Here is a 19,019-nt window from a genome sequence, read left to right as displayed (position 1 = left end):
GGTTGCTGAAGAGATGGGGGCCAGGGACTGCAGGACAGGCTCCAGAGCCCCTGGCTGAGCTAGGGTGGGACTGCACTGCCACTCCTTTCTCTGCTCCCTGTCTGGTCCGTGTATTTCTCACCCAGGCTCTTGGTTGGCCGTATTCCAAGCCAGGTCCCTCCCCTGGCTCCAGAAGTTTAGGGGTAAAGCCCCTCCATAGGGGGTGCTGCCTGCTGAGGAGCAGGGCCTCTGGGGGTTCTCCCATAGCACGATAGCAGTCCTGGGCAGGACGCAAAGGGAGCGGCCCAAGCTGTCACTTTGCTCTGAGGGGTCACCTGCTCCCCCTTCACAGGCTCCAATCCCTGATGCTCTCTGTGCTTGCCTGAGCCGCCCACTGCATTGCCTGCTGTGCCCTGCCATGGTGCCCAGCCCTTTCAGGGTGGGGTGCCACATGCTCATCTTGTGCACGGGGTCCCGCCCGTTGAAGGACCTGTCTGTACTCAGTGTCTCCAATTCCTCTCCACCTCTTCTCATGGTAAAACACATATATATCATACATATATATAGTGTCATCAATGTATATGTAATAAGCCATTTTCACCATCGTTAAATGTGCAATTCAGTGGCATTAAGTGCAGTCACAGTGTTGCGCAGCCACCACTTCCATCCACCTCTAGAATTTATTTTCTCAAACTGACACTCTGTTCCCACTCAACACTCCCCACCCTGTCCCCAGCCCCTGGCACCCACCCTTGCCCTCTGTCTCTGTGGATCTCCCTCCTCTCATGTAAGGCCCTGTCTCTCTCACAGGAGCAGAACCCTATAGCAAGTGTCCCTTTATGATGGCTCATTTCACAGAAATGCCCTCCAGGGTCAGCCATGTTGTGTCGTGTGTTGGAATGCCTTCCCTTTCCAGGCCGGCTCATATTTCCTTGTCTGGGTGAACTACGTTGTTGACTCTCCCTTCGTCTGCAGATGACACTGCGCTGCCGCCACTCCTTTTCTCAATTGCACACCACCCAGCCTTTCACACGCACCCGCTCATGCAAGCCACCCTCGCCAGGCCCCCGTGACCCTTGCCAGACTCAGTGAGCATTTGCAGGTCACTGTCCTTCACCAGCAGCAGCAGCAACAGCAGCAGCACTGGACAGATGGAGCCAGCCACTGCTCCTCCCTGACCTGTGAGGGGTCCTCACTGGCTCAGGTTGCAGGACCCCACCAGGAACTCTCAGGCGTCCTCCCCCATCACTGCCACGTCTTCCCTCTGCCCCTCTCATTGTGTTCCGGGGCTTGCGGCGTCCCTGTGAGCTCACTCAGGCTCAGGGCTTTCAGTGTCATCTCTATGTGGTAAGAACTTGCAAAGTTCCATCTCCAGTACTTTCTGGAACTCCTGTGTCCACCTGCCAACTAGACATCTCCACTTGGATGACACTTCCTGCATGACACACCCAAGGCTGACTCCGGACCATTCTCTCCTTGCCTCCCCGTTGCAGGACCTGGCAGCTCCATCTTTCCTCTTGCTCAGGCCAAATCTGTTGTCCTTAACTCCTCTTTGAGCCCTGCATCCTGGTCATGCACAACCCCTATTGGCTCCACCTTCAAAATTGATCCCTGATGCAGAGTTATCCCCTCTGCTGCTACCAGCCTGGCCCAAGTGACACAAGGCACCTGTTCAGTGACAAATTCTTGGGGTAACATTTTGAAAATTTCAGCACCCATGGCTTTACACCCACCCTTCCCCGCGGGTGTGGCTGCTCTCCAGCTCACTCTCGTCCTGCTCTCCCCAACTGCCTCGGCTCCAGGGGGACAAGGCCTTCCCTGGGCTGCTGCCTTCCCTGCCCCCTTCCCAGTCCCCAGAAGGATGCCGGCCGCAGAGGCCTCCAGAGCAGAGCCTTGCTCACCGCAGCAGCTCCAGCTGGAGGAGGTTCCCCCTGCCTCCTGTACCCCGACCCCTTCCTTAGAGCAGCAGAGGCGGAAGCAGGAGCCTGCTTTGGAAAATGGCATGTTTTTATTGCTATGTCTGCAGTGGCTTTTTAGCACAGTAGAATGTCCCCACAGGCCCGCCACCCTCACCCAGCCCCAGCCCTGCAGCCTCTGTCTGGGTGTCGGGGAAGCCTTTCTTGGGGTCACTCAGCCGTCTCGGGACTGGACGTGACAGACAAACGTGGGTTAAAGCTGCTACACAGAAGACTGGAGGTGCGGGAAGTGCATCCACCTTAAGCCTGGACGTGGGAGCCGTGTCCGGGGTCCCTTCCCGGGGGTGTGCCCAGCCCAGGGCACAGGATGGGAAGCCTGAGCAGGCCAGGTTAGCAGCCCAGACACCCAGGACAGAGTATTGCAGCCTCTTGCCCCACAGACTTGTGGCAAAGGGACAGCATGGGGACAGCCCCGAGGCCCCCACCATGCACTTTTCCAATCCAGTCTGGGGCTGGGGACCACACACGCACATCCACACAACAGACTCACACACGCAACAGCTCGAAGCTTTTGTTTTGCCTATGAAAGTTAGATCTATAAATTCACACTCCTTGGCTAGGGGCAGAGGGGTAAGGTAGGGCTCACAGGGATGGGAGTGGTAAGGAGAGGATGGTTTGGGCTCCTTCCTCTTTTTAGAAATATACAAGCAGAAATCTCATTCTCTCAAGTTTTTATAAAATGTGCAAAATACAAGCCTCCTTTGCCCAGAGGCGCCATTTACATCTGGTATTCACCTTTGCTAAGAGATAGAGATCTATATATACTCTACGTACTCACGCACGCGTGCACTCGCACCCAAGCTCACACAATTGATATTGGTGGCGATTGGCGCAGGAACCAGAAGGTTCCATTGCTGGCTGGCTCTCTAAGCTTCTATAACAGGGATGGGGAGGGGTATAGCCCAGCTGAAATATTTGCCTTGGTTCTGCTGCCCCTCCCTTGCCTCCCTTCTCCTCTCTCTCCTCCCTCCCGTCTCTCCCTCCTTCCCTTCCTCACATTTCCCAAGCTGCCACTGCTGCTTCTGGGGTGAGGGGTCACCCAAGGGTGTGCTGCAGAGCAGAGCCTGGAGAGGTGGGCAGGGGGTGGGCGTGGCAGGGGCAGGAGGAGTGCAGCACTGCGGGTGGGGGTGGGGCACTAGGCAGGGCCTAGGACCAGCTCGGCTAGGGCTGGAGGGGGAGAGGCATCTATTTTTGGTGGGTTGTGATATTTTTGGCGTTTTATTAAAAATGGAAAAAGTTGTTTTAGTGAGCACTCATGGTGCTTTCTCCCCTCCTCCCCCAGGCAGACCCCAAAAGTGTCAGGGAAAGGCAGGCCCCCTGGAGGGGTGGGGTGGGGCTGAAGCAGGGGCTGCTATGGCTACCAGAGGTGAGCTGGTGATGTGAGCTGAGTTGTCACATGACACTCTCCACCACGACGACCTTGCTGCTCTCGGACACTGGGGTCAGGGTGGTCAGGCCCCTGACATCTGCGTCCTGAGCTCGGTACTCCAAGTGGTGGAGGCCCCAGATGGGCTGGGTCAGGTGCTGCCAGCGCTGCAGGAGAGGAGGACATGCTGAAGCCCCCAGGGTCACCTGCTCGTCCCCACGGTGACTTCCTCTGCCTCTCTCCAGTTCCCACTGCCTGCCACCCTAGTCGGGGCCACTCCCTGGCTAGGAAGCAGGCTGGGTTGAATGTTCACAGCAGGGGAGGGGAGGGCGGGCCGGGCGGGAGCCTTACCTCAGCCATGGTGCCCTTGGCCCTGAGGAGGCAGCCCAGGAGGTGCAGCGGCACGCACAGCATGGAGGACAGCGCGAAGGCCCAGCCCATGGCCTCACCCCACCATGGGTACACGTAGGTGTTATTGTAGACCAGCGGCTCGTAGTACACAACGTTGAAGATGAAGATGCCCTACGGACCAGAATGCTGCGGTTAATGGGGCCCCTACCCTGCCCTGCCTCGCCCCCCGCCCTGCCCCACCTCCCCCAGCCCTTACCATGCAGACCAGCGGGGTGAAGAAGGACCAGCACCATTTCATCCAGGGGCAAGGTCGGTACCCGATCATACAGGCAATGTCGTCCATGAAGCGGTCAGCTCCTGCGGCGAGGTGAGGCGGGAGGGCCAAGCTGGAGACCTGCCTTCCCCGCCACCATCCCCCAGCCCAGCCCTCAGCCATGACCTACCGTACACCCAGGCCACCACCACGCACTCCCAAAAGGCCTGCCAGAGCAGGGTGGTGCCGCTGGCCGAGTAGTAATCAAACAGCTGGAAGACGTACATCCCGCCCTGGGGGACAGAGCCCAGTCAGGGAGGATGGCAGACGGCCACCAGAGGTCACAGGCAGACCCCCCACCCCACTCACATCAGTCACCATGGAGAGATCGATGACAAAGCAGAGGGCACAACAGAGGGCCACAGAGATCTCCCTTTGGAAACGGAAGTAGTAGGAGGCCGGGAGGAGGTCGAGGAGGCCGGTGATGAAGCCCTCCACACCTACAAACTGTGGCCAGGGCAGCTCAGGCCGAGCCCCGCACCGCCCTCCACCCCTTTCCTTGCCTGCAGCCCTCACTCCGCCCCCCTCCTGGCTCCCTGTCCCAGAGCCCCATGCAAACCTGGCTGTCGAGACCAAGCAGCAACAGCATGAAGAAGAACAGGGCAGCCCAGAGTGGGGCCACTGGCATCAGTGTGACAGCCCGCGGGTAGGCGATGAAGGCCAGGCCCGGCCCTGTGGGAAAGGTGCAGGCTCTAGACCTTGTAGCCGATGTCCTGCCCTGTGTGCACCCTGAGCCCTGCCTGCAACACTCGCGCCCATGCCCACGCCTGCCTCAGAGGCGCTGTCAACCCTGGGTCGTGCAGCAGGGGCTGGGAGGTCCTTTCTCTGTCAACATTGACAAATCCCAGGACCTGCCCCCACAGGGCCACAGTCTGACAAGTTCCGTTTGAATCCTCGTCACTTTTCAGCATTTCTATTGCATGTTCCTGTACATCATGCATCTGGGTGGCAGTTGCTGCTCTGGAGGCGGGGCTGGGGGTAGGGCCCTACCTGACTCTGCCACCTTGGAGATGTGCACGCCCTGCTCTGCAGCCATGAAGCCCAGGATGGAGAAGACCACGAAGCCAGCAAAGAAGCTGGTCCCGCTGTTGATGAGAGCCAGGATGATGGCGTCCCTGAGGGGTGGAGGGGCCAGAGTGGATGGGTTAGGCTGCTGGGCAGGGCGGGGCAGGGCAGGACAGGGCATGGGTGGCAGGGCGGTGGTGCTTACTTGTAGCAGTTGTTGTTGAAGCGGTTGTAGCTGCCCAGGGCTGTGAGGGCCCCCAGGCCAATGGCGTAAGAAAAGAAAATCTGGGTCCCCGCATCTATCCACACCTAGAGAAGGGCCGGAGAGCGCAGGCATGAGGGGCCTGCAGGGCTCCCCCCCAGTGCCCTGCTGCAGCCTCTCCACCTCCACCTCACCTGAGGGGACCCCAGCTTTGACCAGTCAGGCTTGAGATAGTAAATGATGCCATCCAGGGCGCCAGGCAGCAGCACTCCACGCACCAGCAGCACGACCAGGACCACGTAGGGGAATGTAGCAGTGAAGTACACGATCTGGGGGACCAGGCTGCTCAGCGGAGGCTGTGGCACCACGTCCCTCACACCCCCACTCCCAGCGCCTCCGGTCCCCTTTGCGGGCAGGTATGTTCAGAGGTCCCCATTGTCCTCCGAGCCATGGCTCCCGCCAGAGGAAGCTAGGGGCAAGGCTGGGCCCCGGCAGCCCTGGCAAGTGCAGTGGGGAAGCTCTCTGGGCGCCTCGTTTGTCTGCAGGGACGCGTGTCGGTGGGGAGCGGGCGAGCCTCTGGGAGCTCTCCTCAGTGGGGACAGGAGGCGTGGAGCACGTGGGGAGTGAGAGCTGTATGAGTGTGTGGGCAGTGCAGGTGTGGGAGGCCCAGGCAGGGAGCGGGATATTGGATCGGGGCCGGGTCCCCCTCCTCTTCTGGAGAGAGGTGGGGGTTGAGCAGGTGGAGAGTGGAACTGGGCCAGGCAGAGGCAGGCGAGATGCAGCTGCCACACTGTCTGCCCCCTCTTCCCACATGCTGCTCTGGGGACCTTGTCCCCCAGGGAGCTGGCCATGTCCCACAGCTCTAGACACTGTCTTCTTTGTTCAGGTGACTCCCCAGCCTGACCAGGAGCCCCCAAGGGATGTGGCCAGACTCTGCTCTGGGTCCCCAAGGCAAGATAGGTAACAGATGGCCAGACCAGGTCCACCAGACTGTCACAAGAGTCAGAGACTGGCAGGAGGGCACCAGTGGGGGTGATGGGCACAGGGAAGGGACAGTGCCTGCCAGGGCCTCTATCCCCAGGAGCAAAGGCTGCTGGGCCCTGGATTTGCAGGGTGGGGAGCATTGCTTGGCTTTCAGTACCTCCCCCTTCCTTAGGGCTAGACTCTGTCTGGTCACCTCCTGTTGCCACAGGTGTGCCTGGCACAGACATCCGGCTCCCAGGGCTGAGCCACCCTCCCCGCTGCATGCCTCTAGTGGTACCTTTCCCGTGGATTTGACCCCCTTCCAGACACAGAAGTAGACCAGCACCCAGCAGGCCAGCAGACAAAGGGTCACCTCCCAGTTGAGGGCCCCTGGCACCTCCAGTCCCCCAGACAGCCTCAACACTTTGTTCCTAGGGGAGGGAGGGAGGTCCCATGAGGCCTGTGCCAGCAGAGGATGGAGCCACAGGGTCTACCCCCAGGAGTCGTGGCTCCCTTCTCTCCCACAGCCCAGGGTTCAGCGGGTCCCTCTTGTCCAATTGGGCTGGGCCTGGAGCCCACGAGCCCCTGGCCATTGGGAGGCCACTCCCATCCCACCTCACATGCAGCCCCAGCTCCCCCATCAGGGGGGAGTGACCAGGACAGTGATCGGCTGCCGAACCCAGGAGCGAGGCTGACCTGGCCCAGCCCCTGGGGCTGGCCCCAGGACTCTCCGAGGACAGGCAAGGGCAGGCAGGGTCCAGGATGGACTGCCAGGCAACACCCTGGTGCCCCCTCAGGGCCATTCCCCTGGAGCCGGGCAACATGAGGGAGACCTGGGGGATGGGATGGGCTTGGCCCAGAGGCGCCGGACTCACTCCCAGAACTCGATGACAGGGGACCGGCGGTCAGCAAGCTGGTCACAGGTGAGGTTGGCCAGGCTGGCATTGGCACAGTCTTCATGGCGGAAGATCTCCACGCAGTCGGGAGTGTTCCAGGTGTGGCCACATGTGGCCCAGGGCAGCGTGGTGGTAAAGGACTTGACCAGGTAGTAGAAGCCCCAGGCCAGCACCATGATGTAGTAGGTGTTGCAGTAGAAGACGATCACCATGGAGGCGTAGCCCAGGCCTGGGGCCGGGAAGTCCTTGCCATGTAGATTCTTTCCTGGCCACCTCCCCCTGCCACCCCTTTATGTCCCCACCCAGGCTGGCCGTGCTCCCACCGTCTGTCCTCCTGGAGCCTTGTTTGTGGTGCTCCTGACTCCCCTGGACTCCCCCTTGTGTGAGCCCCAACACTGCGCTGACTCCCCAGCCTGTCTCCTCTCCTCCAGCCGCCCCCCTAGACCCAAGGCAGAGCGAGCCCCTCTCCTCCTGTCCCCATCTGACCAAGTGCTGTTGAGTCTCCAGCCTCATACACCTGGCCCCTTCTGTGGGTCCCACTGCCACCATGGCGGTTCCAGGAGGTCCAAGCCTCTGCCTGGCCACCCAGTAGCCTCTAGTCCTCAGCAGCTGGTGTTGATGGTGGTGGTGGGGGGGGTTTCTAGTCGCCTGAGGTAGTGTTGGAGACAGTCGCCCCTGCAGTGGGCAACCTCAGTACGTCGCTCCACCTGTCTGTGCCCCAGCGTCCTTGGGGATAGTAACAGTAGGACCTACCTAGAGAGCCAAGGGTGCTGCTGGGCAGGTCCCGTCCCCAGCCCGGCTATGCCTGGCCTGTCCTTGCCTTGTGGAGCTGCCTATGCCCCCTCTAGTCCCCGCTTCCCCAAGTTCGCTGTGAGGCCTGAACATCTCCTCCAGGCTCCCCCCTCGAGACTGGGACGCCATCACGTGGCCCCAGGCCTGGTGCTCACGACAGGAAAAGATTTCTCAAGCGGGAGCCAGCTGGGAAAAGGGGGCAGTCCCTGAGGCTGGCCAAGGGCTGCTCACCTTTGAACAGGGGACAGATGTTCCAGACATTGATGCTGCCGGCCTTCATGAACTGGCCCAGCGAGATCTCCAAGAAGAAAATGGGGATTCCTCCAACCAGGGCGATCAGGACGTAGGGAATAAGGAACACACCTGGGGGTGGAGGCACAGGGTAGACTCAGGGTGGCCCCCAGCCAGGCTGCCCAGGCCCAGCGGGCCAGCCCAGACTCCAAAGGCCCCATCACAACTTCCTACTGGGTGAGTCAGTGTAGGGGTGGCCACTGACTCAGGCCCCAGGTGGAGTCTTGAGGGGGTGGGTTGAGTGTGTTGAAGAGGGGCTACAGTAGCCCCTGAGCCATTGGAGCCCTATTCCCTGGGTGGCAGAGGGGCCCTAGGCCCACAGGGCTTCCACCCCCACGGTCACTTGGGGCGATGGCCATGGAGGACACACACGCTCAGACACGCGGGCTGTCCCTAGTGCTGCAATTCCCTGTTTCAGGCAGCACAGTGAGGTCACGTGCGTGTGTGCATGTGTGCCAAGGCTGGGTGATCAGGCCTGGGGGGCTCATCCAAAGGCAGGGAGTGCGACTGTCCTGCACTTGGACGCTTGCCTGCAAGTGTGAGGTCCAAGGCAGAGGGTGGGTGGGTCACAGTCCCCTGCTGGTGGGATGGCGATGTGCAAGGACAGAGGGATACAGGTGCGGAAGAGGGGCCAGGCCGGCCTTAGCAAGCCCAGGGAGTCAGGCTCTGCAGGAGATAGGCAGGGCGTGACACAGGCCTATCTCCTGAGGCCAGCAGGCTGGGGTGGGGGTGGCAGAAGGGCAGGGAGAGCTGGTTGCCACTACCCCCTTCTCCTCTCTGGGCCTCCTACCCTTGCCCGGGCTGGGCTCGCTCCACTACTCAGAGGCTGAGCTTGGCTGCAACTTGCCTGACTCCAGGTCCCAGCATCCTTCTCCTGACCTTGGGCAAAGGCCTTTGCTCTGGACCTCTGTTTCCCACCCATCACCGGGTCACTTCGGCTTCCAGCAACCCCAGTGCTGTTTTGTAGTCACAGGACACACGCGTGCCCATCGCTGTTGCTAAGCTGGGCCCGGGCGGGCGGGCGGGCATGGGACGTGCATGCAGTGTGTCCAGTGGCGGCGCCAGGCAGGCCAGGCCGCAGGCTTCCCAAGCCTGGCTCGGGCACCCAGTGTTCCAGGCCCGGGCCAGAGGGGAGGGGCGGGAGGGCCGCGAGGGGAGGGGAGGGCAGGGGGAGGGACAGAGTGGCCCATTGTGTGTGTGTTCGTGTGTGTGCACACGTGGGGGGCCCACACAATGTGCCGCTTGTGTGCCCGACCCGTGGGGGCAGCCAGGGCTCCTTACCTCGCGGAGACCCCAAGGCGCAGGCCTGCTTTCCCACCTCGGCGGCCAATCGCTCCTCCCAGCCCGGGAGTCTGGGGGGCAGCCTCGCGGGCATCGCCGGCCCCCTCCCCCCACCATGCCAGGCACATGACTGCGAGGGGGGTGGAGGCGCCCGGCCCGGCCACCGAGCGGCAGCGGCGGACGAGGGGCGGCCCCGACCCCCGCGTGCCCGGGGGCCACCCGTTGCCCGGACTTCACCCCTCCGCGGCGGCTCCGGGGGTCGGGCGGGGGCCGGCGGCCTGCTGGGGGAGGGGGCCGCGGCGGGCGGGGGAACTCACCTCCGCCGTTCTTGTAGCACAGGTAGGGAAAGCGCCACACGTTGCCCAAGCCCACGGCGAAGCCCACGCACGACATGATGAAGTCCATCTGGCGCGTCCAGGTCTCGCGCGGCGGCACGGCCAGGCGGCCGCCGGGTGTCCCCAGGCCCACGGGGCCGTCGCCCTTGGCCGGGGCCCCGTCGGGCCCGGGCGCGATGAGGGGGCCCTTCTTCTCGTCGCCGGACACGCTATAGATGCCGTTCTCGGCGCTCTTCTTCGCCATGGCCCCGGCGGGCCGCACGGCCGGGCCGGGGTCGCGGCGCCTCGCGGGGGGCGGCGGTCAGGCGGGGGGCACCGGCGGCACCGGGGAGGGCCCCGAGGGCGCGGGCCGGCCGGGGGCCGGGGGGCGGCCGGGCCGGGGGACGGGGCGGCGGGCGGGCGGCGGGGTGCGGGGCGCGGGCGGCGCAGTCAGAAGCAGTCCACGAAGCACTTGAAAGTGAGCCTGAAGAATCTCATGTGTGTCGGGGGCCCGGGGGCGCGCGGGCGGCGGCGGGGCCCGGCCGGGCGGCGGCGGCGGCGGCTCCCGAGGCTCCTGCCCGCGGCTCGGGCGGCGGCGGCTGCGGCGGCTCCTCGCCCGACCCGAGGCTCAGCCTAGCGGGGCGCGGGCGACATCGGCGCCCGCGGTCTGCAAGCGGCGGCCGGAGCAGGGGCCTGTGGCCCGCGCCCCCCGCCCCGGCCGGGGCCCGCGGAGGCTGCCCGGCTCGCCCGCGACTCCGGTGGCGGTGGTGGCGGCGGCTGCGGCGGCTGCGGCGGCGGCGACGGCGGCTCGGGCGCGCCTCGCCCTCTCCTTCCCGGCGGCGGCGGCTGCAGCCGCTCTCGGGGCCGCGGCGGGCTCAGCGACTCGCCACCTCGCTCCGACTATCCCTCTCTTCCCCGTCCCCGGCCGGCCGCCGCTTAAAAACCGACTCCGGGGTGATGTCACTATCGCCCCACCCCCACGGCAGGCCGGCCCCCCTCCCCCTCCCCCTCCCGCATCCCTCCCTCCCGCCCTCCTCGTCACACTCCGCCCACCTCCTCCCTGCCCTCCTCCCGGGGAGGAGACGCCGCTCCAGCGGGAGGCAGGATGGTTGCTACCTGGGGCGGCCGCCAGCTCCTCCCGCAGGGCTCCGGGCCGCCCCTCGCCCCAGGGTCGCCGGCTCCTAGTGCAGCCCAGGCTTCCCGGCCGGCCCCTCCCAGCCCTGGGAAGACGTCCCCCGGGCCCCCTCAGCCCTCCGCCTGCCTCCCCTTCTCTCCCTTTCTCCCCGCTCCTGGCAGGCTGCAGCCGTCTCCTCCCGGTGCTCCCTCCTTCCTTCCTTGAGCTCTGTCCACCGCTGCCCACTGGGGGCTACAGCTTCCCGGCTACCCTGGAAGCTGGAGGCCGGGACCAGCTCTTCAGGTGACAGGCCTCTGTGTCTCCACAGTGGGCAGAGGGGAGCCTGCCTGGCTGATGAGCAAGGCTCGACTTTGTCATCAAGGCAGAGAAGGGGCCCGGGTAAATGACCCCGGCGGCCCCCGCCCCTGCCTGGCGTGAGAGTGGGTAGGGGCTTCGGACTTGAGGGGACTGGAGCGGGAACAAGGCAAGGCTGCCCCCTGGTGCCTGGCGGGTGCACAGACCCTTCCCCAAAGGCCTCAGCCCTGAGGTCCTGGCTGCCCGCCCCCCACCCACCCCGTGTTCCTCTCCCCAGGACCCCCCAGGCCTCCCCAGCAAGAGCCAGCTTGTTGGGCTGCCTCTCCACCGCCAGCTGAGCAGCTTGTTTAGAATTTTCTAGGGCTAAGAGTAGCCTGGGGGTGGGGTGGGGAAGGCAGTGGTCATTGTCCTGGCCTGGGAGGTAAAGTGTGCCGCCCTCAACTTCAAGCTCCCTGATCTGATCGTGGACACTGCAGTCCCCAGATGGCTCATCCCGTTAAGCTAAGCCCGCGGCCATCCCTCCAGCTTTAGGAGGAAAAGCAGTTCCGGCCCAAGCCAGATTGAGCTTGCTGGGTGAGGGAGGGACAGTGTCCCCACCCAGGCTTGGAGGAGGAGCCTCAAGGGGTGTGTGTGGTTGGGGGAGACAGGCGGTGTCACCTGTGCTTAGACCAGGGGTGGTGGGTGGGTACCCCTGAGGTGGCAAGGTCACACTGCTCATCAGAAGTTTCTCACTAGGGTCTTCTCTGGCCCAGCCTTTGACTGAAGCTGGTCTGGAGACAGGGGCGTTAGAGAAATGACTCATAGATGGCCTAAAGAAGCGGGGCCACTCAAGGACCCAGGACAGAGGGAAGAGGGCCAACCCAGCTGGACCACAGGCAAACCCCATTGCCTTTGAGAGAAAGAAGAGGACCCGGTGAAGTAGGCTCGGAGGGCCTCAGCCCAGCAGGAGTGCGGGGTGGGCGCGTGATGTCATCGAAGGGAGGACAGTGACCTGGGGGAGGGCCGCTTTGAGGGAGAGTGCAGGCCACGGCCAGAGAGCTCTGGGAGCGGAGGGCAGGGGAGACTTTCAGATGTTGCTTGTCCAAGGGGTGGGGGTGGAAGGGAGAGAGAGCAGAGGCTCGAGAAGGATGTAGGAGAGCTGATGGCACTTTGGGGAAGTGACCACTGCTGCGGTTACTCCTCCGGTGGGTTCCGAGGCCAGGGACAGGATCATGAGGGAGTCGCCACCCCTGACTGCTGCTGCCTTTGTGAGATCAGAGGAGGCCGAGGCAGAGGGCGAGGTGGCCAGGCTGGAGGGTACTGGAGACAGAAGTGAAGGGTGGGGGGCTGTCCAGAATGGCTGCCACTGCTCCATGGACCCTCGGAGTGGGAGCCCCCACATCTGAGGGGAGGTCCAGTGGGCCCCCATACCTGACTCCCACGACCTCCTGGAACTAGGCTCTTCTCCAGGCAGCCACCCCTTCCCACACCCACCTTCTTCCCCGCCCTTTGCCAGCCCAGCCTGGGGTGCACCCACTACCAGCCCCTGGGCCAGGCCCTGCCTCCCGCCCCCAGCTGGTCTGGACCCCATAGTGACTGTGAACTCCTCCTCACGGCCTGGGCCAGACCCCAAACTGCATTCTCTGAGCAGCCAGAGGGACCCTCCTGAAGCACAAATCTGACCAGCCCCTCCTTTATCTCATCCCTTCTTTGGGCTTTTCTGTGCCCTGGAGGTAGAACTAAATTTTTCTCCAAGACTACGAGATGGAGTGTGAGGGGCTGTGCCCTCCCAGCCTCGGGGCGTTCCCCCTGAGTTTTCCCTCCACGCGGGGCCCACAGCCTGGGCTTCCTTTTCTCTGCTGACCTCCAGGACTCTGTCCCAGGAGGCTCCTGAGGGAGGTTCAGGAACCCTCCCCACGTCGGCCACCCTGGGAGCCGCCCCTGCCCAGCCAGGGCGAGCTGGGCCTCTTTGAGCAGTGCATGAAGTTCAGGCTGGTAAGGCTGGAGTTCCCGGCGGGGAGCTCCGGCCGGAGCTCTGGTCTCTGTCACAGGCTCTGACCCAGGCGGCCAGTGACAGGGTCTTCTGAGGCTGCTCCCACGAGCTGCTGAGCAGTTGGGGGAACAAAGGCAAAGCGATTTCCATCCCTGGCTGGGTCCTCTCCCACGTCCGAAGGCTTCAAAGCGTTCTCGGGCTTTGTCAAGGCACGTCAGGCTCGGCCCGGGGGCAGCAGCTGCTGGGGAGGGGCAGGGTGGGCTCTCCAGGCCCCCAGCTGAGGGCCGGGTAGCTGTCCCCCGCCAGCCCTTTCCAAGCCTCCGCCTGTCTTGCCAGGCCCTTGTATTCTACTCACTGAAGGGGGGTTCCGAGCGTGTGCAGGAGGGGGTGGGGGTGCCCTGCGACCTGTGCCCAGCCCAGAGCTCCTATGGTGGCTCCTGGGTGAGAAGCAAACTGTTCTCTGGGGCAGAGGCGACCGGGGAGGGGCGGGGGGAGAGCTGCACCCTCCCCCTACCGTGTCCCAGGGAGCGGGCAGCCTTTCAGGCCCCAGCTGGGGCTGGGGGGTTGGAGTAGGAGCTGAGGAGGAGGGAGAGGGGAGGAGAAGGGGAGCTGGGGGGAGGGCAGGGGAGGGGGGCTAGCCGGAATGCTCCTGTTTGTTGGGGGAGGCCTGAGAATTGGAGCCAGCGCCCACTCAAGCCTAGGGCAGCTGCGGACCGGACCGGGGAGGGGCTGGGTGGGGGGCCACCCGGCCCTGGGGTGACTGGTTATCCTGGGAGGATGGGCAGCTGGAGACAGGATGGGGGCGCCTCCTCTTCTGAAGGCGAGCCGGGCACAATGAGCTTTGGAATTAGAATAAGCTGGGAACAAAGGGGGAGCCAGAGTCCACCTGGAAGGGCTTTGTACTTCCAGCTCCTGGGGAGGGGGCGGACGTGCGGCTGCAGCCAAGCGGAGAACAGAAAGAATGGGGCTGGGGGCGAGGGCCTGCAGCAGGGCAGGGATGGGGGGCAGCAGAACCCCCCACCCGCGCCCTTCCCACCAGCTGTGCTCGTTTACACAGACCCGCAGAAAGGAGGCTTTGCTTTGTTTTTTACATTTTATGTAAACTTTTATTAGGCTGGTTTTATTTGTTTGTTTTATAGATTGAGAGGGTACAAGCGCGGTTCTGTTACATGCATATATTTCGTGCAGACCCATCACCCTAAAGCTGCCTTGCAAAAACTGTAACAGTAACAAAATTCTGCCAGTGAGAGAGCTGATCTAACCAACCCTGTCTGCATTTACCCTCCAAACTGTTTTTGGTCTTTACTGGGCATGGGCCAAGCTAACTTTGGGAGAAATTTAGTTTATAGTTTAAATGATAACAGACCTTCCGAAGATGAAACCGCCTTTGTAAAAGTAATGAAAGGCCATCAGGTGAGGAGGATGAGAGGGGCCTGAATTCTGCTAACATGGAAGCATTCATGATGACCAGCCATTGTTCAGAGCTCAAGAGATTTGTAACTTCTCCAATTACTCCTGTAGATAATGTCACTATTGTAGAACCTAAGGTTGGCTTTTTGAGACGTCTTTGCAGGTTTTTGCATTTCTCACTACCAGATGGCTCCACCCGGACCACATAGACCTATGACTCAAGGTCCTGTGGCCCTACCTAAAAGCAGACTCAGCTCAGCACACAAGAATCATCCCCCACCCAACCAGTCAGCAGCACCCATTCCCTAGCCCCCTGTCCGCCAAACTATCTTTAAAAAATCCTAGCTTTCAGGCTGGGTGCGGTGGCTCACACCTGTAATCCTAGCACTTTGGGAGGCCCAGGCGGGTGGGTCACTTGAGGTCAGGAGTTCAAGAGCAGCCTGGCCAACATGGTGAAACCCCTGTCTCTACTAAAAATACAAAAGTTAGCCGGAAATCGCTTGAACCCGGGAGGCGGAGGTTGCAGTGAGCCAAGATTGTGCCACTGCACTCCAGCCTGGGCAACAGAGTGAGACTCTGTCTCAAAAAAAAACCTAGCCTTCAGGGCTGGGCACGGTGGCTCATGCCTGTAATCTCAACACTTTGGGAGGGCAACATGGGTGGATCACGAGGTCAGGAGATCAAGACCATCCAGGCTAACATGGTGAAGCCCCGTCTCTACTAAAAATACAAAAAATTAACCAGGTGTGGTGGCACGGGCCTGTAATCCCAGCTACTCAGGAGGCTGAGGCAGGAGAATCGCTTGAACCTGGGAGGCGGAGCTTGCAGTGAGCCTAGCTCATGCCACTGCACTCCAGCCTGGGCGACAGAGCGAGACTCCGTCTCAAAAAAAAAAAAAAATAAATAAATCCCAGCCTTCAAATTTTCAGGGCAGCTGATTTGAGTAATAATAAAACTCCAGTCTCCTCTACGTGTATTCAACTCTTTCTCGGCTGGGCCTGGTGACTCACACCTGTAATCCCAGCACTTTGGGAGGACCAGGTGGGCAGATTGTCTCACACGTCCATGTGAAGAGACCACCAAACAGGCTCTGTGTGAGCAACAAGGCTGTTTATTTTACCTGGGTGCAGGCAGGCTGAGTCCGAAAAGAGAGTCAGCAAAGGGTGGTGGGATTATCATTAGTTCTTATAGGTTTTGGGATAGGCGGTGGAGTTAGGAGCAATGTTTTGTGGGCAGGAGGTGGATCTCACAAAGTACATTCTCAAGGGTGGGGAGAATTACAAATTACAAAGAACCTTCTCAAGGGTGAGGGAGATTACAAAGAACTTTCTTAAGGGTGGGGGAGATTACAAAGTACATCAGTTAGGGTGGGGCAGAAACAAATCACAATGGTAGAATGTCATCAGTTAAGGCTATTTTCACTTCTTTTGTTGTTCTTCAGTTGCTTCAGGCCATCTGGATGTATATGTGCAGGTCACAGGGGATATGATGGCTTAGCTTGGGCTCAGAGGCCTGACACAGATCACTTGAACCCAGGGGTTCGAGACCAGCCTGGGCAACATAGCGAAACCTTGTCTCTACAAAAAATTTAAAAATTAGCTGGGGCGGTGACACGCACCTGTGCTCCCAGCTATGGGGAGGCTGAGGCAAGAGAATCACTTGAGCTCAAGAGGTCAAGGGTGCCGTGAGCCGTGATTGTACCACTGCACTCCAGCCTGAGAGACAGTGCGACACCCTGCCTCAAAACGAAACAGGCCGGTGCGGTGGCCCACACCTGTAATCCCAGCACTTTGTGAGGCCGAGGCAGGCAGATCACCTGAGGTCAGGAGTTTGAGACCAGCCTGGCCAACATGGTGAAACCCTGTCCCTACTAAAAATACAAAAATTAGCCAGACACGGTGGTGCATGCCTGTAGTCCCAGTTACTCGGGAGGCTGGGGCTGGAGAATTGTTTGAACCCAGGAGGCGGAGGTTGCAGTGAGCTGAGATCGCGCCACGGCACTCCAGCCTGGGTGACAGAGCAAGACTCTGTCTCAAACAAACAAAACAAAACTTTATTGTAATTCCCCTGTCTTGATAAATTGGCTCTATCTATCTGGGCAGTGAGCAAAATGAACCCATTAGGTGGTTACAACCTGAATAGTGAACGTTGTACCCAATAGGTAATTTTTCAACCCTCACCTTCTAGACTAGTTTTAGATGTACAGAAAAACTGTAAAGAGGGTACCAAGAATTCCCATACAGCCCACCCCCATCTCCCGCCTTATTAGCCTCTTATGTTAGGACAGCTCATTTATTGCAATTAATGAATCAACATCAGTTATTGCAAACAATGAATCAACATTGTTAGTATCTAAAGCCCATAGTTTATTCAGGTTTTCTTGGCTTTTCCCTAATGTCCTTTTTCTGTCAGGATCACATGTTGCATTTAGTCATCCTGTCTCCTCAGGCTCCTCTTGGCTGTGACAGTTTCTCAGACTCCTTGTTCTTGGTGGCCCTGACAGCTTCGAGGAGGACTGGGCAGTGTGTTGTAAAACAACCTCTGTTGGGAAACTTTTGCTGTTTCCCATGATCAGGTGGGCCTCAGGGGTGATCAGGAGGAAGACCACGGGGGTGAAGCGCCTCATCGGGGGCCATGTAGACCTGGAACGACCGGCTGGGGTCCTGTTTGTCGGGTCTCTCCACTGGGAAGTGACTGTTCCCCCTTTCCATACCGTGCTCTTGGGAAGGAAGCCGCTCCGTGAGGCCCAGTTAGGGAGCGGGGCCACCTCCTGGATGGGCAGTATCTACACAAGTAATGTTTTGTTCTGTGCAGGAGTGTTGTCTGTTCTCCCACATTTATTTATGTAATCATTTATTTATAACGGTATGGACTCATAGATGTGTACCTTATATTTGGTTTTAATCTAACACAACTCTTTATTTTCTTGCTCAAATTTTCCATCTTGGACCATTGGACTCTCTTTCGGTTGGCTCCTGTGTCCTTTGTCCTTTTTTTTTTTTTTTTTTTTTTTTTGAGACAGGTTCTCACTCTGTTGCCCAGGCGGGCGGGCAGTTGTGTGATCTCCGCTCACTGCAACCTCCGCCTCCTGGGCTAAAGCAATTCTCCCACTTCAGCCTCCGAAGTAGCTGGGACTGCAGGCACCCACCACCACGCCCGGCTAATTTTTGTATTTTTTGGTAGAGACAGTTTCACCATGTTGGCCAGGCTGATCTCGAACTCTTGACCTCAGATGATCCACCCTCCTCGGCCTCCCAAAGTGCTGGGATTACAGGCATGAGCCACCGTGCCCAGGCTTGAGTTAATTTTTGTGTCATGTGTCCCCTGAATGGATTTGAAAAGCTCTTTATCTGTCATATGTGAGCCCGTTCTTGCATTGCTATAAAAAAAATACCTGAGGCTGGGTAATTTATAAAGAAAAGTGGTTTATTTTGGCTCATGGTTCTGGAGACTATACAGGAAGTGTGGTGCCAGCATCTGCTTCTAGTGACACCCTCAGGAAGCTTCCATTCATGGTGGAAGGTGAAGAGGGAGCCGGCATATCCATGGCAAGAATGGGAGCAAGAGAGTGAGGGTGGAGGAGGTGCTAGACTCTTTAAAACAACCAGATCTCGTATGGACTCAGAGCAAGAACTCACTCATTATTGTGAGGACGGCACCAAGCCATTCATGAAGGATCCACCGCCATGACCCAAACACGTACCATGAGACGCCACCTTGAACATTGGGGATTATAGTTCAACATGAGATTTGGAGGGGACAGACATCCAAACCGTATCACATCACCACCACCCAACCAACACACATGCATTTCAAAGTTGACACGTACAGGATTTCAGCAGATGTTTACACAGTTGCAAAGGGTGTAATTTCTTTTCTCTTTTCTTTTTGAGTTGTGCTATCACTCTCTGGTTGCCAGGGTGGAGTGCAGTGGCGTGATCATGGCTCGCTGCAGCCTCCAACTCCCGGACTCAAGTGATCCTGCTGCCTCAGCCTCCCAAGTAACTGAGACTATGGGTACACACCACCACACCCGGCTAATTTGTAAATTTTTTGAAGAAGATGGGGTCTTGGCAAGGTGCGGTGGCTCATGCCTGTAATCCCAGCAGTTTGGGAGGCCGAGGCAGGTGGATCACCTGAGGTCAGGAGTTCGAGACCAGCCTGGCCAACATGGTGAAACCCTGCCTCTACTAAAAATACAAAAATTAGCTGGGCATGGTGACGGGTGCCTGTAATCCCAGCTACTCGGGAGGCTGAGGCAGGAGAATCGCTTGAACTCACGAGGCAGAGGTTGCAGTGAGCTGAGATTGCACCACTGCACTCCAGCCTGGGCAACAGAATAAGACTGTGTCTCAAAAAAAAAACAAAAAAAAAAAAAAAAAAGAAAAGAAAAAAAAATCCCAACTCAATAAGAAAACAACCCAATTTAAAAATGGGCAAAAGATCTGAACAGATGCCTCTCCAAAGAAGAAATACAAA

General features: G+C 59.8%; 1 protein-coding gene across 2 annotated transcripts; it reads right to left on the bottom strand.

Annotated features, from left to right (window-relative positions):
- Positions 1-1,965: 1,965 nt before the first annotated feature.
- Positions 1,966-10,643, bottom strand: SLC6A8 (solute carrier family 6 member 8). 2 transcript variants are annotated; one of them, XM_016947673.4, is made up of 13 exons: positions 9,733-10,643; positions 8,075-8,206; positions 7,031-7,280; positions 6,454-6,586; positions 5,387-5,521; positions 5,196-5,299; positions 4,976-5,100; positions 4,545-4,657; positions 4,295-4,432; positions 4,116-4,218; positions 3,929-4,029; positions 3,673-3,843; positions 1,966-3,488 (listed from the first exon to the last, which is right to left on the bottom strand). In XM_016947673.4, exons 1-13 carry the CDS (start codon positions 9,992-9,994, stop codon positions 3,348-3,350), a joined length of 1,908 nt encoding a protein of 635 aa, XP_016803162.2. In that variant the 5' UTR covers positions 9,995-10,643; the 3' UTR covers positions 1,966-3,347. The 2 variants fall into 2 exon arrangements, with proteins under 2 accessions (XP_016803162.2, XP_016803163.1); XM_016947674.4 differs by lacking the exon at positions 9,733-10,643 and adding an exon at positions 8,982-9,282.
- Between the last annotated feature and the right edge of the window lie 8,376 nt (positions 10,644-19,019).

Source organism: Pan troglodytes, chromosome X (genome assembly GCF_028858775.2).
Source record: "Pan troglodytes isolate AG18354 chromosome X, NHGRI_mPanTro3-v2.0_pri, whole genome shotgun sequence".
NCBI lineage: Eukaryota > Metazoa > Chordata > Mammalia > Primates > Hominidae > Pan > Pan troglodytes.
Note: the sequence above shows the minus strand (reverse complement) of the source record. Positions and strands in the feature narration are given on the sequence as shown.